The sequence below is a fragment of the Callorhinus ursinus genome, unplaced genomic scaffold (genome assembly GCF_003265705.2).
Source record: "Callorhinus ursinus isolate GAN/ISIS: 27379988/994484 unplaced genomic scaffold, GSC_fseal_2.0 scaffold27, whole genome shotgun sequence".
NCBI classification, from domain to species: Eukaryota; Metazoa; Chordata; class Mammalia; order Carnivora; family Otariidae; genus Callorhinus; species Callorhinus ursinus.
In genome coordinates this window covers 4,398,729-4,424,049 of record NW_027397089.1, presented here as the reverse complement: position 1 = coordinate 4,424,049, position 25,321 = coordinate 4,398,729, and the positions used below count along the sequence as shown (strand labels likewise).

Below are 25,321 nucleotides of genomic sequence, written 5' to 3'. Positions count from 1 at the left end.
TTAGGCTGAGAAACCCTGCTCCAACCTCATGCTTAAACTATTAGTTACCTGTTGAATTCTGTGGCATTTGTCCAATAGCAAACTTCTTAATGTAAGTATAGAAATGTAAAAGGTATAAGGCATTTTCTCTAGAATTCTTAAAGCTTTTTTTCATATTAAATTTGGCATTTCAGTAAATACATGACAATTTGCATTTATTGTCCCTGTAATGACATGACCCACTAGGGTATTCTAAAAGCAGTATTTAGGCTCCTCCCATATTGATATTGGCTTTATAGCTTTCAAGTGCTTTCCCAGAAGCTTGAAACAAAAGCACTGGTACTGACCAGATTAAGTATTCAAAAGTAAAGAAGTACTATAGTTAAGCTAGAGAGTATAAATACATGTATTCATGTAGTTCCTCTGCCTGGGGAGGAAGACATTAGTCTCCATCAACAGATCCTGCTTTGAATGGATCCTGCTTTTTACTAGTTTCCCATAGTGGCAGGAAATTTGTGCTGACCCAGGCACACTCACCTTATCACACTTGTGATCAACTGCATAACTGCATGCATTCAAAAGACAACAAAAGACAACTGGTGAGAGCTAGGGCTACAGAGAAGCTACTAATAACTGGCCTTTCTTCACTATCTTCACTATCTTCACTACCTGGGTGGGTGGGCGGGGCGACAACACAGTCAACTAGACCCAATCTCTTCACACTCCTCCATTAAAAGCAACTTTCCTAAGGTTTAACTAGGTCATAGAATAAAAATATGTAAGACTTTCCAGGTCCAGATAGTCACTCACTCACCTTACTATCACAAGCAAGAGAATCATGACACAACAAAGCAATGTGCAGTACTGTTTCACAGGCTACATGACTCAGGAAATGAGCAATGAGTAGGATCTTTACATCAGCATTTACTGTAACGTTAGGCTGATTATAAGCCGTCTCTTCATAAGGCTTTCTACAATGTTTTCACCTACCAGTCTTAAACGATCACCTAGCAACACAAAAATCAGTGCTAAAACATTTTCTGGCTCTATCATCGTTGAAGCTTCCAATGACTGCAGCAGCTATACTGCAATATCAACTGCTGCAGAAAGTCACAAGGAAAACATGCTAAAAAAAAAAATCAGGCTATTACTCATCTAAGAAACATTAATACTACACTCAAAGAATTAATCTGACCTAAAGTTGCTACCTCCTCAAGTATTTCAACAGCAGCATACATAATTTTACTATGAAGAATATTTTTATTTAGTTATGCTGAAAAATCAAACAGAAAATGTTTAATATATCTAATATTTAACCTGCTTGTATGTTTCCAGCCAGCTAAATCCCAAGGTTACATCTTTTAGGAAAGAATACCTATGAACCCTGACAAAGTAAAAATGTCGGTTCCCTGACCCTTATTAAAGATGGTCCATATACAAGGATGGGAGGGGGGGGAAGTTACCTTCTTTTTCTCGATGTTTCTAATTTTGTGTTTAAGGCATATGAGTCCATTATCAATATATGTCTCATATGCTTGGGAAGGAGAGGCAGAACTGAGAGTAGACTGCAAGGGGCTCATGGCCCGCTGGCTTTCCCCATGCTGACTGTGGTTCACTTGGGGCTTGGCTGACTTCATATTCCCCTCTCTTCCCTCCTCTGAACGGCCTGAAGGTGACTGGTAACCAAAAGGAGATGAAGAGAGTTGCACCATTGAAACAGATGAAGCTGAAGGCAGAAAAAAAAAAAAAGTCAGATATAAAAAGTAAATTCAGAGTAGAGGAATACACGGAAGCTTTAACTTCCTAAGAAGTCTAGACCTACTCCCTCAAAATTCTCTTCCACAGAAGTGAGCTCAAAACCCAGTTACGCTTTAGGTACTGTGCTTCCATTTCACTACTTTTAGGGCGATTAGTACCAAGCACTAGCGCCTTTACACAGGCAAAATCTACACTACGGGGGATGTTTCCAGAAATTCAACTTTCCACAGAGGGAGAACTGCTAATCAAATAATGGCTTCAGAGCTCCTCTCGTCTCCTAAGGACAATCCACATTCTGAATAATTTCTATGGTCAAATGATGACACACAAAAAAATAAGCTCTCCCCATTAGGACCTTAAGGCAGCCTTTCAAACCTTTCTACATTATCCCTCACCACTAGCCCCAAATCCAATCATAAAACAACGCCATTTAAGAGAAAATCCCGAACACGCAATTCTTTTAGAGCCTCATTAACTGAAGAGTAGCTTCTTGAACAAGACCTCTAACTTCCCTTCGCTTGCTCTGGGGCCTACAAGGCACGTCCGTCACTACTGGACATTTGTAGCGAGGTAGTTCCATGAGCCCCGAGTTGGTTTTCTGTTCCGTTTAGACTAAGCGGTAACCATTCACACCACACCAGTTTAAAGGTTCATCTTCGCGAGCCTTACACCGCCCTGGAAAGTGGTCCTTGCACCCCCTTCACCTCCGCGCATCACCTCACCGAGCACCCCCAAAGCAAGGGCATAACAGGCCCCATGCAGGCCAGCGCTGATCCTCAGTCCCCGTACGGGCCAGCGCGAAAGTCGCCTCTAAGGGGCGGCCACTTCAGCGCCCCGAGGGCACCGACCCCCGCCCCTCCCACAAGCCTTCCGGACGCCGAGGCACCAGGCTGGGGCCCCTTCTGCAGGTGCCTCTGGGGAGGCCGACCTGGAAAACGCACAGGCCACCTGCCCTCGACCGCCCCGCCCCGAGGATGCCGAGCCGCCCTTCCACCTCACCGCCGCGGCGGCCACCCAGCCCTGCCCACCCTAGTGGGGTGGGCAGCCTCCCCACGCCGCGTCGACCCAGGCCGCCGCAGCTCGGCTTCACCTCCGCAGGCCGCTGAGGCCGCTGCCGCAGCCCGGGCCCGCCTTCGAAAGCCGGCGGGAGCCAGGAGAGCTGCGGAGGTGGACTGGCGCCACCCCGCACTTGCGTCTCCTCCTCCCTCCTCCTCCCTCTCCCCTCCCTGTCCTCGCTGGCGGCGTCTGCGGCGACCCGGCACTCCGCCGACTCAGCCGCTCTCGCCCAGGCCCGCCCTTTCCGCCGCGCGGGGCTTATATAGGCGCCCCCCGCCCCCATCCTCCCGCACGCGCATCCTCGGGCCGCCCCGGCACCGCCTCCTTCCGGTGCCCCAGTCCCCGCCGCCGCCGCCGCCGCCGCGGGTCTCGGCCCCGGAGGGCGTTTGTTCCAGGCCCGGCTGCGACGGGAATTCGGTCGCGAGAGGGCGCGTTCTCCCCGCGATTGCGCAGATTGCTGGGCCCCAGGTGGGCCCGGTGTGTCGCGGAGAGTCAACGGGCCTTAAACCCAGCAGCTCTGCCCGACCTTGCTGATTGCACGCGGGTAGCTAGTGGATATGCGACCTTGAACAGGTGATTTCGATCGTCAGAAAAGGGCAGCGCGCCCTTTGTGGAATTACCAGTGAAACGAGTTTGAGCCTCTGGGGTTCAGGTGCGCATTCTTGAAATGCTGGCGTGCCTTTGCCCTCCCAGATTCCATCCTTCACAGTAGGATGGGGAAAATCACTGTTTCTTCAGAAAGGACTCAGCCTGTGAGAGCAGAATGCCCCGAATCAGCATTGCCATAAAAACGGAGTGAGTGAGACTCGGCGCAACCCTCGATATAAGATTATGTTTATTTAGGCTATGTCATTTGCCGCTTTGAAGCAAACGGATCTGTTGGCACTCAGAGAAAAGACTGATAAAAATCTTGATAAGGTTGCATAAAATCAACCGAAAAGGCTGGAAACACATCAGTATTTCTGAAGAAAGGCATGGTGTTTTTCATACCGAACAAATAAGGGGGGGGGGACACCCAGCAACATCTGGGCCCCAACTTGTGTCCAGTTATTACACCACGTAGAATTGATTTAGGTCCTGTCCCTGAGGCTCTGATAAAATGTATTTAGACCAGCAAGAAAAGAATAAAGTCAAAAATATAATCAAGGAAACAATGGTCCAGTTTAAAGTGTCAGCCAAGCCCACACAAAAATTACCATGATTTTTAACATTTCTTGATACAGTATTTTGCCACTTACTATCTCTGTTCTTTTCAGTCCCTCCTGAAGTAATGTACCTGAATGTTGCATTTTAGCTTTGAATCTCTGAATCCCATATGTGACCTTGAGGGTAAGACAAATATTAGACTGTGCATTTGTTTCATTGTTTATAACTAGAGAGAACAGAAGCTGCTGAACATGAAACAAAAAGCGGGACATAGTTTTAAAAAAAATGTGAAGGACACACTTTTGGATCAATGAGAAGGCAGAAAGTTACAGCACAGGTTATGACTGTTGTAGCCTGAACTAATACCTAAGAATGGTAATTCAGTCATATTAATCATGATATATTTGCCTTCTAACTGACCAGGGAAAAACTATCCCTTGGGTCATATAGATCTGGCCATAGGTCCTAAATATTCCATTAAATGGAATAATTTGGAGTAAATCTGTATGGATTTATTTCCCAAAATGGATTCAGAAAATGAATTGAGAAGGAATGCAAAAACAAAAAAAAATTAAATTTCAAGTCCAGTAAGGTACAGCATAACATAACATTTGTGGGAGATTGTAGCTTAGTAGATAACGTTGCAGTGATGTCTTCTGAAAACAAGAAAAAAGTGATTCAGGAAAAAAGCTTTCCTGCTAGAGAAGATCTTTTAAGCCAGTGAATCTGGTTTATTTTGGAACAACATGCCCAAAGCACAAATTTATCATCTATTTTCCTCTCCCCCACTCCCTATTTTCTACAGCACCTTGATTTGCCTTGCCAACTCTGAGGTAGTTTGTGGAAAGTCCCCTCCAAGCTTAGCAAAGTAATACTATATTTAAAATGTGATTTTTTTTAAAAGTGTCACTTCCAATCCATAGGGAAAGAATACATACATACATTCATTCATTCAACAAATATTTATCATTATATGTCAGTTATATCTCAATAAACCTGGGGGGAGACAGATTGGGCATCTGCTATGTGTTGGGTGATAGGGATATAATGGTAAGTGAGACACATGTAGCCCCTGCTCTCTTGGAGCTAAGTGGAAATTCAATAAAAGTTGCAAGAATAAATAGCAAAAACAACCAAGTCGATAAAATAGAAAAACAAAAATACTAAAGACTTGTAATGGATGGTTTGTTTGATTTCTATAAAAACAGCCAAACTTTACAACCCTTGAAAATGTGAAGGTTTTATATATGCATTGTCTGGCAAATGTTTGGCTCCTGCAGGGATGGTTATACTGTAGTCACTTAAAATTAATGTAGCTTCATGTTGTTGAAACTGGAAAGATTAATTCACCAAAGGAAGCTAAAGCTGGAAGCATATGAGTGGAGATACAAGAAATGATCTTAGAAATTTTGTTATGGGTGATAGAAATCTGCTTCTCTGTGACTCTTACAAGGCTTTGCAAAGTGTTAACATGAGGAAAAAAAGGGACAAAGAAAAATAACAAGTCTGAGAAAGACAGAGATTCTCAGGAAACATCTAATCAAGTAAAATTGTTTAAAATATTGCACTTTCACATGCTTTCAGATTCATAAGGTATCTTTTCAAATTTGTGAGGAGAGAAACTTATGAAAATAAAGGACTGGCCAATATAGACTTTAGGCAGAAACGAAAAGTTGCCATAATATTTTCAGGCATTTTTGAGAGAATTCCCATAGCTTCTAAAGTTAATATTCGTGTGGGCTTATTTTTTCATAAAATTATAATACCACATTCCCAGTGGTTCGGTTTATACTGTTTTTCTGGTATTGGAATTAATGCACTAATAGTGCTTCACCTTTAAGTCCCTGTGAAATAAAAATTCTTGGGGCGCCTGGCTGGCTCAATTGGAGGAGGATGCAACTCTTGATCTTGGGGTCATGAGTTTGAGCCCCACGCTGAGTGTAGAGATTACGAAAAAAATAAACTTTATATGTAAGAATAAAAATTCTTAGGAGAGAAAGGATCAGTGTAGAACTTGCGAATGTGTGTGTGGTCAATAATATCAAGCCCATAAATATACAATTTCTGTCCAACTTCCAAATATTGTAAAGCGTCAACAACACAGACTTTGGAGCCACACAAAACTAGATTTCATTCTAACTTCTGCCCCTTAGTTGAGTGATGTTGGGCAAGTTACTCAAATTCTCTGGGCCTCAGATCCTTGAGCTATAAGACAGACATAATAATACCTGCTTAACAGTGTTTTTAAAAACTTTAGTTCACTTATGAAAAGGCATATCTTTTTTTGGCTGGCTTGCTGGCTGGCTCAGTCAGTGAAGCATGCGACTCTTGATCTCGGGGTTGTGGGTTTGAGCCTCACATCCGGTATACAGATTACTTAAAAATAAAATCTTTTTTTTTTTTTTAAAGAAAGAGGAAAGGCATATCTCTTGGTAAGGGTCCACAAAAACATATACTTCATGGAGGTATTTTCATTTGCTGCTTTTCTGACAATGCAGAACCCCGCATTTCTCCTGCCAGCCTGAGGAGAACTAGAGAATTTTAGGGCTGTGAAATCCCTTATCTTGAATATAAGACTAATAAAGCTTCTGGTCATCTGGGAGTTTTCTAAGGACCTAAAGAATCTAAGTATCCTGCCTACTAGTGCAAAGGGCATCCCAAGTTTTTCACCCTTTTCCTTGCTACTTCCATAGAAAATATAGAAGTAGGCAATTAATTACACTAGCAGAATTGAAGCTAAAAGGAATGAACAATTCAGTATTATTACATCTTCAAAGGAATTCAGTCAGTAAGACATCTTAAAACAGTCTTTTTTTTTTTAAGATTTTATTTATTTATTTGAGAGAGAGAGAATGAGAGACAGAGAACACGAGAGGGAAGAGGGTCGGAGGGAGAAGCAGACTCCCTGCTGAGCGGGAAGCCCGATGTGGGACTCGATCCCGGGACTCCAGGATCATGACCTGAGCCGAAGGCAGTCGCTTAACCAACTGAGCCACCCAGGCGCCCCGTTAAAACAGTCTTATATTTTGACCCAATAGTCCTTATTTTAGGAACTTCACCTATGGAAATAAGCAGAGATGTAGACAATAATTTATTTATAAAAATTTTTTTAATTTAATTTTATTATGTTATGTTAATCACCATACATTATATCATTAGTTTTTGATGTAGTGTTCCATGATTCATTGTTTGCATATAACACCCAGTGCTCTGTGCAGAATGTGCCCTCTTTAATACCCATCACCAGGCTAACCCACCCCCCCACCCCCCTCCCCTCTAGAACCCTCAGTTTGTTTCTCAGAGTCCATAGTCTCTCATGGTTCATCTCCCCCTCTGATTCCTCCCCTCCATTTTTCCCTTCCTGCTATATATTTTTTTTAACATATAATGTATTATTTGTTTCAGAGGTACAGGTCTGTGATTCAACAGTCTTACACAATTCACAGCGCTCACCATAGCACATACCCTCCCCAATGTCCATCACCCAAACACCCCATCCCTCCCACCCCCCACTACTCCAGCAACCCTCAGTTTGTTTCCTGAGATTAAGAATTCCTCATCTCAGTGAGGTCATATGATACTTGTCTTTCTCTGATTGACTTATTTCGCTTAGCTTAATAACCTCTAGTTCCATCCAAGTCATTGCAAATGGCAAGATTTCAGGTTTTTTGATGGCTGCCTAATATTCCATTGTATATATACACCACATCTTTTTTTTTTAAGATTTTATTTATTTGACAGAGAGAGACACAGCAAGAGAGGGAACACAAGCAGGGGCAGTGAGAGAGGGAGAAATAGGCTTCCCGCAGAGCAGGGAGCCCGATGCGGGGCTCGATCCCAGGACCCTGGGATCGTGACCTGAGCCGAAGGCAGACGCTTAATGACTAAGCCACCCAGGTGCCCCTACACCACATCTTCTTTATCCCCTCATCTGTTGATGGACATCTTGGCTCTTTCCATGGTTTGGCTATTGTGGACATTGCTGCTTATTTATAAAAATGTTAATTACAGCATTTTTTAAGTGATGAAAAATGATAAACAACAACCTAGGCATTCAATGATAGAGTAATAACTAAGTAAGGTGACTCTGATCCACGAATTATAATTCCAGCAATACAAATAATCTGTTTAAAGAATATTCAGTAACATGATATGTGAAGTTTTAAAAAAGGTAGGATAATAACATGACATAAAACATTATTTAGTACAATTGTGATTTTGTAAAATGTTTGATTTTAAATATGCATAGGAAAGGCTAGAGGATATTTTCCTCTGTTGTTTATAGCATATGTTTATTCTAGATATCAAATAAGACAAAAAAATTCTCTCCAAAGGTAACCACTATTAATTTTTTTGCTTATCTTCCAGATTTATTTCCAAGCAAATATGTGTATAATTTTATTTACAAAAATGGGAATGAACTAAACATATGTGGTAATTATATTTTCACTTAAAATATAGTAAGCATTTTTCTATTAAAACAAATTTTAACTTTTTATTTTTTAATGTAAGCTCTTCACCAAACATGGAGCTTGAACTCAAAACCTCAAGATCAGGGGCGCCTGGGTGGCTTAGTAGATTGAGTGTCTGCCTTCAGCTTGGGTCCCTGATCCCAGGGTCCTGGGATGGAGACACACGTGGGGCTCCCTGCTCAGCGGGGAGCCTGTTTCTCCCTCTGCCCCTCCCCCTGCTTGTGCTTTCTCTCTCTCTCTCAAATACATAAAAATCTTTTTAAAAAATATTAAAAAAAATTTTTTTAAAGACCCCGAGATCAAGAGTCTCATGCTCTACCAACTGAGTCAGCCAGGTGCCCCACAAATTTTAACTCTGAGTTAGCTTTGGGAGATAGAATTTCATATGATTTTAATTCTCTTCTTTTTACTTTCCTGTGAACAAGTTAGAGATTAGAAAAATAGGCTTTTAGGTGATAGCTCATTATTTAATAGAAATGTTAATCATCCAAATAGGAACCACAGCAGTAATATATGATAGTACATATTTGAGTAAATGGTCACCTGCATAATTCTTCTTCTCATAAAAGGACAAGAATCCTAAATGAAACATGAAAAAGTTATCCTAAAAGAGTACAACTTATTTTGCCATTTGAAACACTTATTCACCATCACTTTGTTATCCCAGAACTTCTCACATAAATTATTTACTCATTTTTAATAAGCAATAGGTGTGACACAGGGATGAGGGGGCAGAAGGCTGACACTCTGCAACCTCCCCCGACCCCCCCACTCCTGGGTGAGACATGTGTGACATTCTTCCAGGGATCTCCCAAATATCTTAATGTTAATACCTTGCTAAAGGGGAAAATAACCTTAACTTGACAATGACAAGACCTCTGGTATCTTGTAGGTATCTTGTATGTCAGTGGTCTTTAGCATATGAAGGTTCTTTCAAAACCTCCCTTTTCCTTACTTCCCCAACTCCCAGTCAGCCACTCCTCCAGAACCCCAGACAGGAGCTCTTTCTGCCCACAGGAGAGCCTCTCCTGGTGTTTTAATAAAACCACCAGAAGCCTCAAGAATTCTTTCTTGGTGTTGGCTCCGGACTCCACCCCACTGAACCTCACCTATATTCCAAAACCACATCAACCAAGAGCACAGCAATAGAATTACAAATAGATAAATTGAACTTAATCAAAATTGAAAACATTCTGTGCTTCAAAGGACACAATCAAAATGAAAAGAAAAAAAGTTCCCTTGAGACATGTAACTTTGCCGTCAGTTTTGATGTGGATACACTGTGATACATAAATGTTGGACAACAGTAGTTTTTAGAGTAAAATATGAGAGGTTTAAAAGGTTGGAAAAAAAGCTCTGTCCCTTACGTATTGAGTCACGTTAGCTTTTTCCTTTGTATTTCCATTGTATTAGATAAATAAATGTGAATGTAGAATTGTATAAAAAAAAGAAAATGGGGCAAGCCCTTCGGGTCCCCTCCCTCCTTGGGAGCTTTGTACTATCACTTCGCTATCACTCAATAAACAAACCTTGCTTTGCTGCCCACCACTCTGTCTGGTCTGCCTCTTCATTCTTCAAAGTGGTGTGACCAAGAACCGCAGGCAATGAGGGAGAAAAAAAAATCCTGCAACATTTTGGGTGGCTCGTCCAGGATCTCCACCATCATTAAGGACAACCAACCAGTAAAGGTCATCAAACTCCAAATGGTTGTGGTTCAGATGGAGCCTCACGTGGAATGACTTCAAACCAGACATCTACAGGGGACCCCTTGATATACTGGACAAGAGGAACCCTGACTGCCGCCCCATCCAATGCCCCTGACCAACAGGAAGTAGCTATGATCAGCTGTCACCCTTTTTCCCTAACAGCAGTTAGGGTTGGGGAAAATGATGAAGGATAGCTGGAAGGCAGGCAGGCAGGGACAAGAGACCCCCGCCCTACGAGGAAACCACCCTTGAAAGGATTTTGTACCACCCTGGAAGGAGCCCTCCACCTTTCCCATGTGATAGATAAGGGGACAAAAACCTGATTGAATGACAGGCTCAGGGAGGGTTAATCAGATTAAAACAGCCTGTCAACAAGCCCCTAAAAACCCCTAGACTTAGAAGCTCTGGTGGTGGGGCACCTGGGTGTCTCAGTCGTTAAGCGTCTGCCTTAGGCTTAGGTCGCAATCCTAGGATCCTGGAATCAAGCCCCGCATCAGGCTCCCTGCTCAGCAGGAAGCCTGCTTCTCCCTCTCCCACTCCCCCTGCTTGTATTCCTGCTCTTGCTGTCTCTCTCTATGTCAAATAAATAAATACAACCTTTTAAAAAGAAAAGCAACTCTGGTGGTAATCTTTTCAGGTCCCCTCCCTCCTTGGGAGCTTTGTATTATCACTTTGCTATCATTCAAAAAAACTTGCTTTGCTGCCCACCAAAAAAAAAAAAAAATGAAGACAATCCACAGAATTGGAAAAATATTTGCAAATCACATATCTCATAAGGTACTTGTATCATCAATAATATATATCATATTATATATTATTATATACAATATGTTTTTAAATTTTTTTATTATTTTTTAATCATTAAAATATTTAGGGATGCCTGGGTGGCTCAGTCGGTTAAGCGTCTGCCTTCGGCTCAGGTCATGATCCCAGGGTCCTGGGATCGAGTCCCGCATCGGGCTCCTTGCTGAGCAAGGAGCCTGCTTCTCCCTCTGCCTGCCTCTGTCTCTCTCTAACAAATAAATAAAATCTTTAAAAAAAAATAAAATATTTATTGAGCAGCTAGGAAAATAAAAAAGTCATTAAAACATTGTTAAAGGAGGTGCCTGGGTGGCTCAGTCGTTAAGCGTCTGCCTTCGGCTCAGGTCATGATCCCAGGATCCTGGGATCAAGCCTCACATTGGGCTCCCTGCTCGGTGGGAGGCCTGCTTCTCCCTCTCCCACTCCCCCTGCTTGTGTTCCCTCTCTTGCTGTCTCTCTCTGTCAAATAAATAAAATCTTAAAAAAAAAAATCGTCAAAGAGGTAAAGCAAATGCACACATCATGGAACGCCAAGTGTAAGGGGTCACTAAATCACAACAGTCAAAAGAAAAGTGCTTTAGGAAATCAAGAATGAGATTGCTTCCAGTTTTGTTTTTTTTTTTAAGTAGTTTCCACACCCAGCATGGAGCCCAATATGGAGCTTGAACTCATGACCCTGAGATCAAGACCTGGACCCTTAACCGACTGAGCCACCCAGGTGCCCCTTACACATTTTTTTTTTTTAAGATTTTATTTATTTACCTGACAGAGACACAGTGAGAGAGGGAACACAAGCAGGGGGAGTGGGAGAGGGAGAAGCAGGCCTCCCGCCGAGCAGGGAGCCCAATGAGGGGCTCGATCCCAGGACCCTGGGACCATGACCTGAGCCGAAGGCAGACGCACAACGACTGAGCCATCCAGGCGCCCGCCCCTTACACATTTTTAGATAAGAAAATATAAAGAACTCTTACACTAAATAATTAAAAAAAACAATTTTAAAATGGGTAAAAAATCTGATTAGGAATTTCTCCAAAGATGTACAAATGGCCAATAAATACATGAGATGCATAACATCACTGCTCATCAAAGAAATTCAAATCAAAACACAGTGTGATGGCACTTCACAACTATTAGGATGGCTCCAATCAAAATGACAGATAATAATAAATGTTGACAGGGCTGTGGATCAATTGGTTGGAATTCTCACTACTGGTGAGAGTGTAAAATGGTGTAGCCACTTTGGACAACAGTGTGGCAGCTCCTCAGATAAACATGCAGTCTCCATATGACCCAGCAATGCCAAGTATATATTCCTAGCTGTATACAACAAGAAATGAAAACCTATCTCCACACAAAAATCGAAACACAAATTTTCATAGCAGCATTATTCAAATAATCAAAAAGGAGAAGCAATCCAAATGTCTATCAACTGATGAGTGGATAAATAAAATGTGGTGTACTCGTACAAAGGAATATTATTCAACCATCAAAAAGAATGAAGTATGCTGGAAATAGCAAAGCTGAACCTTGACAACACCGCACTTTGAGAAAAAGAGCCAGACACAAAGGGCCACATACTGCATGGTTCCATTTATGTGACGTGTCCAGAATAGACAAATCTATAGCCGAGAGGAGAGTGGTAGTTGTCTAGGGTGTGGGGGTAGTTTTAGAGGGGAAACGAAGAGTGACTGCTAACTGTATAGGGCTTCCTGGTGGGGGGATGAAAATGTTCTAAGGTTGAGAGTGGTCATGGGTGCACACTTCCGTGAATATACTAAAAACCACTAAATTGTAAACTTTAAAGGGGTGAATTGTACGGTGTTGTAGGTTGATTTGTGTCCACCAAAAATGATGTGTTGAAGTGCCAACCCCCAGTACCTGAGAATATAACTTTATTTGGAGATAAGGGCTTTGCAGATGTCATCAAGTTAAGGTGAGGTCATACTGGATGAGGGCGAGCCCCAAATGCACTGGTGTCCTTGTTAGAAGAGAGAGATTTGAAGACACAGAGGAAAAATGGGAAAGAAGGCCATAGGAAGACAGAGCTAGAGACTGAAGCCCCAGAGCTACAAGGCAAAGAGCACCAAGGATTGCCAACAGCCACCAGAAATTAGGGAAAGGAAAGGAGGGATTCTTTCCCAAAACTTTGGAGGGATCATGGCCCTGCTGACACCTTGATTTTGGACTTCTAGTCTTTAGAACTGTGACAGAATAAATTTCTGTTGTTTTAAGGCGCTTTGTAGTAATCTGTTTGTTGTTGTTGTTGTTGTTGTTTGGTTTTGGGGATTTTTTTTTTTTAAGATTTTATTTATTTATTTGACAGAGCGAGAGAGAGCACAAGTAAGGGAGCGGCAGGCTGAGGGAGAAGCAGGCTCCCCGCCAAGTGGGGAGCCCAATGCGGGGCTTGATCCCAGGACCTGAGCCGAAGGCAGACGTTTAACGACTGAGCCACCCAGGCACCCCCGTTTGTAGTAATTTGTTATAGCAGCCCTAGGAAACTAACATATATGGTGTGTGGGGTTTATCCTAATAAAGCTGTTTGGTTTTTTTAAGGTTTTTTTAAGGACCCTGGTTTTAGTTTTGTCATAAGTGGAAATTTATATACTCTAATGGCAGAGAGCATCAAAGTGTAGAAGGTGAAGGAAAGCCCTCACCATGAAGATTTCTCCTGGGGAGGCCTGAACTCATATTTCACGCATACCAACTGTTGTAGCTGCCGGGCAGTATAATCCATCGGTTCCTGAGTCTTTTATTCTTTCTTGTCTCCAAAATCCTTGTCTCATCCGGGTTTAATTCTGTAACTGGGCCACAGACAAAGCAATCTTGCTTTCTGCCTTGTCTTACAGCACTTACTTCCTCAGTTTATTTCAGATTCTCAGATTTCCTAGGAAGAGCCTGGACTAGAAAACAGTCTGAGATACTGTGCATTCTTCTAGATCCAAAAATTTGCCCCAAGTAATGTTTATTATCCAAAATTTGATACTGTCCCATTTGTACCTTTGGGGTTTTAATTTGTGGAGGTGACTGAGTGACAACACAGAGAGGTCCATGCCATTGAAAGCAGATCTGTGTTCCTGACCTTTCCCACAGGGAGGGGTCCTGCCACCCCACCCAGGGCTGCATGGGAAGCACCAGGTTTTGGTGAGGAGGCAGAAGCAGGAGGGAGGGGAAGGCAGAGGCCAGGGCCATGATTGGGGTTTCTGCAGGAAAGACAAGGCCAAGCAAAGTAACCAGTTTAGAGTTGGTTAGTCTGAATAATTTCAGCAGGCTTGGCGCCATAGAGAGTGGTCTCTAGTTGCTGGGGGATGATTTAGGGCAGGGGAAATTTCGGCTTGGTGTGTGAGAGGGTAAGAAGATGTGTGAGTTCCAGGGGCGCCTGGATGGCTAGTCATTACGCGTCTGCCTTCGGCTCAGGTCATGATTCCAGGGTCCGGGGATCGAGCCCCGCGCCAGGCTCCCTGCTCAGCGACAGCCGGCTTCTCCCTCTCCCATTCCCCATGCTTGCGTTCCCACTCTCGCTGTCTCTCTCTGTCAAATAAATAAATAAATAAATAATCTTAAAAAAAAAAAAGAGAGAGGTGAGTTCCAGACAAGTTGACTTGCAAAAGGGTAAACACTGGCTGTGATTCATGGATGCCATGTAGACATCCAGAACCTAAAAGCACAGAACAGATCCCCATTGCTTATTACCTTCAGACCAAGGCTCCCATCGACCCGAGTACACTGTCTGAGAGGGTAACAGCTAAATAATCTTCCCTCTTGTTTGGAATTGTTTGGGAATGAAACTTGTGTTCCCACTTTTATTTTCTTCAGTCATTGCCTCCCTAAAGCCCTGTTCATCCCTCCTCACTGCCAGTCTTTCCCAACAGGTCTGATCATGTCACTTCTCTACCATCACTGAAAGATCAAAACAAAATTTGAGTAGCTTCCTCCTGCCCTCAAGATAAAATGCTCTTTGTAAATTACTGAAATTTTACTTTTGAATAGCTAAGGCAGTACAGCCGCTCTGCAGAAGGAAACGTCTCCCCCTTCACTCTTCTCACTTCCCTTCCTCCGAGGCAACCAGCACTGTTTCTTGGGTATCTTTCTGTAGATTTGGATGCACATACAGTAAATACACACACCTATTCTCCCACCACTAACCGTCTTTTTCGGCCAAATGTTTGCATACAAACACCGCTGCCGCTCGGCTTTTTCTCTCCTGATGGAATCTCTTTGCAGTCCTCCCAGGTCACTGTCCAAGGCGCTTCCTCGTTCTTTCAAACCAGGTTTGTTCGCACTGTTTAAATGTATTACGGCACCAGATTTATTTAACCCCACCTCTAGTGAAGAAGACTAAGGGTATTTCTGAACTTTTGCCGTGACAAACAATGCCTCAAGGAATAGTCTTATTCATACACCATTGTGCACATTTGTGAGAGAGTCTGGCAGAGAAATCCTTAAAGGCAGAATTACTGAATCAGTTGTACTTAGCTAAGTGTTGCCAAATCACTCCGCCCCCAGTAAAGGCAGTACCACTGAGATTCCCATCAGCAACAAACAATGAAACCCATTTACCTCACCTTCATGAACATGTGTAGCAGCTGCCACGTGCCCTGCTCACATTCCAAACACCCGTGTTCCTGTGATTTACAACTGTCAGCATCTGCATCCTTGTGCCTGAGGACCTACCCTTCCCATCCCTAGTTGCAGAAAGTGCTTTATAGGATTGCAGGGGAGGTCAGATGCACAGAAAATTATCCCCCCCCAAACACACACACACACACACACACACACACAGCAGCCCTCACCCGTGACTTTTCAGGTCCTTCATCCTTCGGGTGGGACAGTTCTGAAGTTTTTGTTGCCTTATCTCCCAGAATTTTCCCACAAGGTAGCTTGGGGCTTAATAATGTCCATTTTATAAGCTGCCTTACTTTCTCTATGTCATGTCCCTACTTCCCTGTCCAGTGTCCCTTTCTAGCTGTCCGATTTGAAATGCCTTCCTTGGTTTCTTTTTGTTTGAAATTAAAATCAGGCAAAAGTGGGGTGGGCCAGGTCTACCTCCCCAAAAGTAATTGAGCTGCTTCTTATTATTTGATCTCAATGTTCCTCTATCTGTTTCACGCTCATCACAATATTGATATTTTTCGTCTATTGGCAACTAATCTCTTTAAAACCATGCTGTTTTAATTAAAGCTTTAAAGCAGTTGTCTGTGCCAGAATAAATTCAGTGAATTACCTATTTTATTTTTTTTAAAGATTTTATTTATTTATTTGAGAGAGAGAGAGAGAATGAGAGATAGAAAGCACGAGAGGGAAGAGGGTCAGAGGGAGAAGCAGACTCCCCGCTGAGCAGGAAGCCCGATGTGGGACTCGATCCCGGGACTCCAGGATCATGACCTGAGCCGAAGGCAGTCGCTTAACCAACTGAGCCACCCAGGCGCCCAATTACCTATTTTAAAAATAAGAATATTTTGTTGGGATGAGCACTGGGGGTTATATGTAAGTGATGAATCACGAAATTCTACTCCTGAAACCAATATTACAATATATGTTAACTAACTTGAATTTAAATAAAAATAAAGTTAAATAATAAGAATATTTACCTGGGCACCTGGGTGGCTCAGTTGGTTGAGTGTCAGACTCTTGATTTCAGCTCAGGTTTGATCTCAGAGTCATGAGATGGAGCCCCACGGGGGTGGGGGAGGCAGGTTCCGTGCTCAGCAGGGAGTCTGCTTCTCCCTCTCTCCCTCTCCCTTTACCCTCCCCCCCCGCTCATGCTCTCTATCAAATAAATAAATCTTAAAAACAAAAAGAATATTTACCTTAATCTCAGGAGGAATCATGAGAGAATGCATACTGTCTTTCTGTAGGCTAATGAAATGATTCTTGGGGGGCACCTGGGTGGCTCTGTCAGTTAAGTGTCTGCCTTCAGCCAGGGTCCTGGGATGCAGCCCCACATCTGGCTCTCTACTCAGCTGGAAGCCTGCTTCTCCCTCTCCCTCTACTGTTCCCTCTGCTCATTCTCTCTCTCTCTTTGTCAAATAAATAATATCTTTAGAAAAAAATAAAAAGTAAATAGAAAATAAGTGGATTTCAACCCCCAACCTTCCACTCTTCGTGCCTTGTAGCCAGGAATTCAAGGACTTTCTGCTCATAGCCAGGTGAAAAGATGCCAAATCTGTCAAGATAAAAGAATAATAATAATAATAATAATATGAAGTTTAAAGTTTAGTACAGCAGAAACATTTATACCTTGTTCATCACAAAGAGGAGGCAGAGAAACTGAGGCAGTCCCTGCCCCCAGGTTTGGCAATGAAGGAGCTGAAAAGAACCAGACACATTGACTGAAACTATATTAAAATTTTTTATTTCTTTAAAAAAAAATAGACTTCATGAATTTCCCATTGCCCTCTTTTTCTTAGAAATAATTACTACTAGTTTAGTTTTAAAAGTACTTTTGAAATGGGTAAAAGATTTCCATGTTCTTTGTAAAGACTAATTTTTCTAAGAAACCAATGAGTTAAAAGGTAGCGATTGTTCAAATAAGCTTATTTACATGCTAAGACTGAACAACAAACTGATATCTGCTCTGCTATAATATGGCAAGATAGCAAGTGAAAAAAATAATATAACAAAAACTATGTGCTCATCTCATGTAATTTAATACTCGCGGCAAACCCTATGAGTTAGTTACCGTTGTTTACAGAAAAGGAAGTTAAGACACAGGGAGGTTGAATAACATCCCCAAAGTCAAACAACTAGTATGTGACATTTAGTCATTTTCTTTTTAATTTCTATCCATTGATTTTTGTTTGTTCTCTCCTGTTTTTTTATTTTCAAGAGATCATTTTATTCTTTTAAATATGGCTTTTAAAAAAAACATTTCAGGGGTGCCTGGGTGGCTCAGTCGTTAAGCATCTGCCTTCAGCTCAGGTCATGGTCCCAGGGTCCTGGGATCAAGCCCCGCATTGGGCTCCCTGCTCAGCGGAAAGCCCGCTTCTCCCTCTCCCACTCCCCCTGCTTGTGTTCCCTCTCTCTCTGTGTCTCTGTCAAATAAATAAATAAAATATTTTTTAAAACATTTCATTCTTTCTTCATGAATGCAAAAGCTTCTTCAATCACTCTGAGACCATAACTTATAGGTCTTAATTTTTTTTGATTCGGCTACTGTCTCAGTTTCCTGCAAATTCTTTTCTTTTTGTTTTTATCTCTACATTTTCATACTGGAGATTTTCCTCAAATGTCTTGTAATTCTTATGTATTCATATATAGTTTAGAGTGAGGCACTAAAACCTAACAAGAAAATCTGTGTGGGCAAGGGGTAGACTTCCTGACCTTGGCAAGTGTCGACCGGGCTGCCAGCATTCTGGGAGTCAAGTTAGAGGAAGAGACTTGAGAATCTTACTCTGCAAGATATTGATTTCCTTAGTCCCCCTGCTTTCTGCAGTGCTCCCTGTCTTTCCCCTCTGTCTGAACTTGGAGTCCCTCCACTCAATACCCTTTCCTTTTTCTGCGGGGGCAGGGGGGAGGGTGTTGCTTGGTTGCCTGTGGTGTGAAAAGGGATTTGGGACCTAACTGCTCCATTTCTAGAATTTCAATCCATCTTTCTGTTTTCAGCCCTGCCTCTCACCCTGCCTTCAGAGATAACCTGCAGCACAATTCCTGAGACTCTCCAGGCTCCTGAACCAGGGGTTTGCTTCTTGGTTTCCCCCTCTGCAGGCGGTGTGGTTTCAGCTTTCTCTGGTCTGCTGGATCAGTTAGCAATTGCCCAGCCCAGATGCTTTTTGGCTTCCAAAGTTGGATTGACATCTCTCAACTGCTCTTCTGCTGTCTCCCCTCAAGCTCTCTACTTCCTCAGAGGTTTAAGTCTTTTTTAACCCCTTAAATACCAGTCCAGTATGTGACTAAATGTCACATACTAGTTGTTTGATTTTGGGGATGTTATTCATCCTCCCTGTGTCTTAACTTCCTGATTCAGGAAGGAGCAGAGGTGAATGCGAGTATCCAATCTTCCAGGTTTAACAAGAAACCAGTGCTTTTAACCTCTCTGTTATGCTGAATTTGTGTGTAGCTTGTGTGTCTATCCTCCACATAGATTACGATTTTCTTGGAGGCAGAGACCTGAAAATAAAGACGTTCCCACACTCCTAGGAAAAGATGAAATGCTCTGTAGTTACAGCAAAAAGGAACCACCAGAACCAGTTCTGAACTGGTTTAATGGATCAGTGACAGCTGGCCTCAGCTTAATGAATCAATGGCAACTTCCCGAAGCGAACACACTTCTGAACGTCAGTCAGAAATGGCTCCATGCTTTTGGAAACCCAGCCAATTCACACTGTTCTCATCTAAGCAAGCAGGTTTCCTCAGCTGGCATCAACCCACTCCTGCCTCTGACAGTCCACCAATCCCTCGACTCCACACTTCCCACTCTCTAGATCAGCTCCTTGCTTTGCCAGAGAAGGCTGTGCTTCAGTAAGTATTCAATCTGGCTTTTTATTTGGGTATTGAGTGGTAGTCTTTTCCTTCGACAGACCCTAGCAACTACCCCCTGTCCAGCACGTGAGAAGCATTTGGTGGGCAGATAAGGAAAGGTGCCAGGGCAAGTGTGTCTGAAATAAAAGGGCCTGAGCTGGTTAGCCTAGTGAGCCCAGTGGCAAGGCTACTGCAGGAATTGCTATATATAGGCGTGCCTTGGAGATACTGCGGGTTCCATTCCAGATTACTGCAGTAAAGCAAATATCACAATAAAGCGAGTCAAATGAATGTTTTGGTTTCCCAGTGCATGCAAAAGCTATGTTTACGGGCAACCCTATCAGGACCCCTCTCACTCTTGAGAGCTTTTTCTTTATTTTCGTTTAATAAACTTCTATCGCTTTACTCCATCTCCATTGTCCACACGATTAATTCTTAGACTCCGTGAGACAAGAACCTCGCTCTCCCGCTTCATTTTGGTGCCGAAATCCAGCATCATTTCCGTCGAAGGGTGAGTAAAAGTGGACTCTTTTCTTTTCTTTCCTGGGAGACGTCTCTCCCTTAGATGACCTCTTCTCATAAACAGCAAAACCAGGCACCAGCCGGCCAGTTAAAGGCAAATAGTGTAGCCCCCGGTCTTAAGTCTCAGGTGACAGGCTTCTGGACAAAATTTTGGTCGATCCCCCTTCCTCAGAAGAAGGGAATGTTGGCCTAACCCTACCCAGGTCTGCTTTCTGTTCATAGGTACAGTTTAGGTTTAATCAGGGCCAGGGATCAAAACCCAAGTTATCAGCAAGTAGGATTAGGGCTATCTCTTTATATGTAAAGTTGGAGGGAGCCGAATATTTCCTGGGCATTTACTTCCCTTGGAATATGTTGGGCATTAAGGAGGGAATTACAGACCCCCAGCCAATTCCTCAATTGGTTAGATTAGCGGCTGGGACTTTTTTTTTTTTTAAGATTTATTTATTTATTTGAGAGAGAGAATGAGATAGAGAGAGCATGAGAGGGGGGAGGGTCAGAGGGAGAAGCGGACTCCCCGCTGAGCAGGGAGCCCGATGTGGGACTCGATCCCGGGACTCCAGGATCATGACCTGAGCCGAAGGCAGTCGCTTAACCAACTGAGCCACCCAGGCGCCCTAGCAGCTGGGATTTTAATGGGTCATATAATCGAGGCTTTCTTGTTCCAACAACAGAAATGTGAAATTATGATGATGCTAAATCTCGGGGTCTGTACCCCTCAACAGCGCCATTCTTGCAAATGGGAACTCAGGTATACAGACAGAAAAAGCGCCTAGGGGTAAGGCAAGGGAATATAATTGAATCAAAGTTTAAGCTGTTAACCTCACTAAGCCTTTATGATTGGACCAGACTTTGGGGGGGGGGCGGTATCCAGAGGACAAAAGGAAGATCAGGTGACAGATGGGTAAGAGTGGCTACTCCCGCCTGCCTGAGCCCTCCTCAAGCCAAGATGTTAGGCCACTCTTTCACCTTGGGTAGGAAACCACGGGATGCCTTGGTTCACAGGGGAGAGCTGGTATGTAGGGACTCTTTCATAGTCACCTCTCTATAACAGGTACAGGGTAACTCCTACCGGGATTGCAAGATGGGAAACAAACTATCCTCCATGGGGACTCCTCTGGACCGCGTACTGCAAAATTGGGGTATTTGCCCTTGTAAAACTTTTCTAGTATTTTCCATGGGTTAAATGGCGGGTTCTTCAAGGCAAGGTAAAATAAAACGTGACCTTCTTAGCAAGTCATGGTCTCTTCTTCAGTTCCCAAGGACTCTCCCTTGGAGTGCCTTTTAACCCACTGGAAACAATTTGGATTGCAAATTTAGGAAAGGATTGAGCTCCTCTAACACTCACTGAGTGGCCTCAGTGGGCTCTATCAGGTCTCTTCTGCAGGAAACAGCGTGAATAGACGGGTACTCTAGGTCCAGCCATGCTGTCAGGGCTCTAAATCAGGACCCAGACCTAAGGGCTTCTTGCAGAATGTGTTTGGTGGTAACGAGACCAGTAAACTCCCTCCTGACATATTGGATAATTGTCTAAACAGGCCTCCTCCAAATAAACCCAGGTTGCTGGAGGAAACCCAGGCCCTCCCTAGGAAAGGGGATGCTGACTCTCACTCTAACTGTTCCTCCTAATAGATGTGGGGGCTTCTCCCTCACTCATTTCCCAGGTTAATGGCTAGAAGTGGAGCCAACTGTGGTTAGTCTACCTTAGGACAGGGACTTTAAGGAATATTCTCAAGCAGCTACCGAAACTCCCTTTGTTTTGGGGAAATTCCCTGTCTTCTCTGGCCTGACATGGACTGCCTAATCCCACTTGTTGGTGGATAAACATGGCGTTTACTCATTGTCCAAGTGGATGAGCTTTAGAACTGAGAACTCTTTTTCTCTGTCCTCTGCGGCACTTTGCCTCTTCTGTCTGTCCCACCCTGGCCTGTTTCTGCACCTTGGGTGCATCCCGCATACACTGCTCACTTCAGATTTCCCCAAGAGTGTCTCAGGTAAAAATTGATGGTGGAGAACAAAATGATTGACTTTTAAAAGTGGACCCAGGGGCGCCTGGGTGGCTCAGCCCTTAAGCATCGGCCTTCGGCTCAGGTCATGATCCAAGGGTCCTGGGATGGAGCCCCACATCGGGCTCCCTGCTCAGCAGGAAGCCTGCTTCTCCCTCTCACACTCTCCCTGCTTGTGTTCCCTCTCTCGTTGTCTCTCTCTGTCAAATAAAATCTTTAAAAATATAAATAAATAAATAAATAAATAATAAAAGTGGACCCAGGTGGAACATAACTTGGTATTTAAACTAAGTTAAGTTTGTTGGTTTAATTAAGATAGACATGTCTTTAAAGTTATCAGCATTCAATGTGAAACTGATAAGGAAAATCTGTGTCCTAAGATGGCCCACTGAGCCAGCGAGAGAGTCCCAGTCCCTGCCCCAGGGCTCTTCTGGGTTCTTCTCCCTGCTCTGCTTCCCCGCCCCGCGTCCCCCACACCAATCCGGGTCCTTCTTCCCGCCTTGCTTCGCGCATGCGCCAAAAAGTGCCAAGTATGCAGAAGTAGGAGTGTATAAATTGCCCCCTTGTTTGCACTCAGGGCCCAGACCCTTGGAGACCACTGTCCTCTGAGCCCAACAGCGATAAATAAACCTCCTATCCTCCAAGATCTCCAGGGGCTGCTTGGTTCTTCCGTCGGGCGTTCCAGTCCAGGTTCCGTAACATTTGGTTCCCTGACCAGGAAACCCAACCGCGCAGGCACATTGTTGCCACCAGTTTGGGGGCAATGGTGGGGCGGTGATGGAAGGAGGGATCCTAACAGAGAACGCGTGCCCTGCCTAATTTTCGCCAGTCTCCCACCCTGGTCGCCTGGGGCCAGCCCCACTCTGCTGTTCCCGCTGGACTCAAGGAGACTTGGCAGGTGAGGACCTGGTCCTGACGTCGGATTCCGGTAAAGGCCTGGGGCCCCAGGACCCAGACAGACCCACGCCCATTGGGGTGGAAGGGGAGCCTGATCACCTCCCAGAGACCTCTTAGAGGTCTCACAGGTAGGGATTCCCAGGGAGGGAATGTAATAACTTCTGGAGTGTGAATGTGTGAGTGAATGTACAGTCCGACCTGGCTTGTTCATGCGGCCTGATTGTGTGACTCCACGGGCAGGCACCCTTAAGGTCCCCAGAAGCCTACGGAGTCTGAGTGGGCCCGTCTGCGATTCCATGGTGAACGGCATACAGTCTATGGTGGCATCAGAATAGTTCTGATCATAAGTCACAACGCTGAGACCGCTACGGCTAAGCATCACCTAAGCTCCTTCGGAACATGGCCAGAAGGGCATCTGATTGGTCTCCTCACCTCAGGAGGCACCCCCTACTTTGTCTCTGCACCACCACACATGGGGGCATCACCATGGGGTCAGGGCAGAGTAAACCTACAGTTCTAGAGACCATGATCAAAAATTTCAAGAAGAGGTTTTTGGGAGACTATGGAGTCAGGATGAACCCCGGCACGTTAAGAACTCTATGTGAATTGGAATGGCCCACCTTTGATGTCAGGTGGCCTTCAGAAGGGGACATTGGATGTCCCAATAATTAGTCAAGTATGGCGAGTCATAACAGGAGAACCAGGACACCCGACCAGTTTCCGTACATTGACTCCTGGCTAGGAATCGCTCACACCCTTCTCCCATGGGTGCGATTCACTTGCAATAGGCAGGGACAGGCCAGAGTCTTAATTGCCTCATCCAAGCGACCTAAAGAAAATCAGCAAAAGCCCCAGTCTCCGCAAATCCTAGCCGGAGATCCCGAGGACAAACTGATCCTGCCCCCACCATATGCACCCCCAAGACCGTCTACACCTGGCCCTTCAGCTCCAGACACTCCGCCACCATTGGTTTCACTGGGGCCCCCAGGCCCAGAGGATCCACTGGCACCCCCAGGCCCAAAGGATCCACTTTATCCAGGACCAGCAGCCAGGCTGCACCCCAGGCTGGGCGCAAGCACCCTCCAAATGCCGGTACGAGAGATGCAGGAACCTGAGAGGCATGACCTCCTCAGTTGGAAACATAACAACCCATCCTACACCGAGAAACCACAGGCCATGGTAGACCTCATAGAATCCCTCTTCCAGACTCATCGGCCAACCTGGGAAGACTGGCAACAGTTACTCCACACCCTGTTTAACACAGAAGAAAGGAGGAGAATAACGAAAGGTGCATGGCGGGACCTGGAAGAGCATGCACCAGCGGGAGTCATCGACTCTGCTGCCTGGGCTAATATGACTGCACCCTAAGAGCACCCAGTATGGGACTTCACCACAACCGAGGGACAGGCCCACATCCACTGGTACCAGGAGGCTCTCCTCCGGGGAATCCAGGCAGGCGCTAAGAAACCCATGAACATGGGCGCCTGGGTGGCTCAGTTGGTTAAGCAACTGCCTTCAGCTCAGGCCATGATCCTGGAGTCCCAGGATCGAGTCCGGCATCAGGCTCCCTGCTCAGCAGGGAGTCTGCTTCTCCCTCTGACCCTCCCCCCGTCATGTGCTCTCTCTCTCTCATTCTCTCTCTCAAATAAATAAATAAATAAAATCTTAAAAAAACAAAAAAGAAACCCATGAATATGACTAAGGTATCCTCAGTCACTCAACAACCACGGGAGTCCCCCGGGGACTACTATGAAAGACAATGTGAAGCCTACAAGATATACACTCCATTTGACCCCGAGGCACAGGAAAGCCAACAGATGGTAAACACCTCCTTCATGGCTTAGGCATCCCCAGACATCAGAAAAAAACTTTGGGTGCCTGGGTGGCTCAGTTGGTTAAGCGACTGCCTTCAGCTCAGGTCATGGTCCTGGAGTCCCGGGATCGAGTCCCGCATCGGGCTTCCTGCTCAGCGGGGAGTCTGCTTCTCCCTCTGACCCTCTTCCCTCTCGTGCTCTCTCTCTCTCATCCTCTCTCTCAAATAAATAAATAAAATCTTTAAAAGAAAAAAAAAGAAAAAAACTTCAGAAAACAGAGGGTTTTGCCAGAATGAACATCACCCAACTAATAGAGATTGCCAGTAAGTTCTACGTGAACAGGGAGGCTGCAGCCGAACGGGAAGTCGACAAAAAGATAAAAAAGAAAGCCTCCTCGCACCGCCCTGAAAGAAAAGGATAACACAAAGATGGGGAGACCCCAACCACCGAAAGGGGGGAAGCCCAGAACCCCCTTGGCAAGGGATCAATGTGCCTACTATAAAGAGAAAGGGCATTGGAAAAACAAATGTCCCATCCGGGGAAAGGCTCAAAGGCCCAGCCGCTACAAGGAAGAACGCAAGAGGAGGACCTCATAGGCCTTGCGGGAATGGACTCAGACTGAGGGAGACTGGGCTCTTTCCTCCTTGGCCCCCATGAGCCCATGGTCAGAATGAAGGTAGGGGGCCAACCAGTGACTTTTATGGTTG

At 44.5% G+C, this 25,321-nt stretch overlaps 1 protein-coding gene across 21 annotated transcripts in view; it reads right to left on the bottom strand.

Moving 5' to 3' along the window:
• The window catches only part of CAPRIN2 (caprin family member 2), a 47,114-nt gene extending 44,080 nt beyond the window's left edge, over window positions 1–3,034 (bottom strand). For 5 of the 21 annotated variants that reach the window (XM_025879758.2, XM_073877743.1, XM_073877746.1 and 2 more), the window contains exons 1-2: window positions 2,828–3,033; window positions 1,443–1,655 (exon numbers count right to left, since the gene is read on the bottom strand). In XM_025879758.2, coding sequence (XP_025735543.1) covers window positions 1,443–1,616 — 174 coding nt within the window. In that variant the 5' untranslated portion in view covers window positions 1,617–1,655; window positions 2,828–3,033. Of the gene's footprint in view, window positions 1–1,442; window positions 1,706–2,459; window positions 2,744–2,765 lie in introns of those variants that run through there. The other 16 variants (XM_073877742.1, XM_073877745.1, XM_073877744.1 and 13 more) reach the window with 7 other exon arrangements.
• Window positions 3,035–25,321: the final 22,287 nt, after the last annotated feature.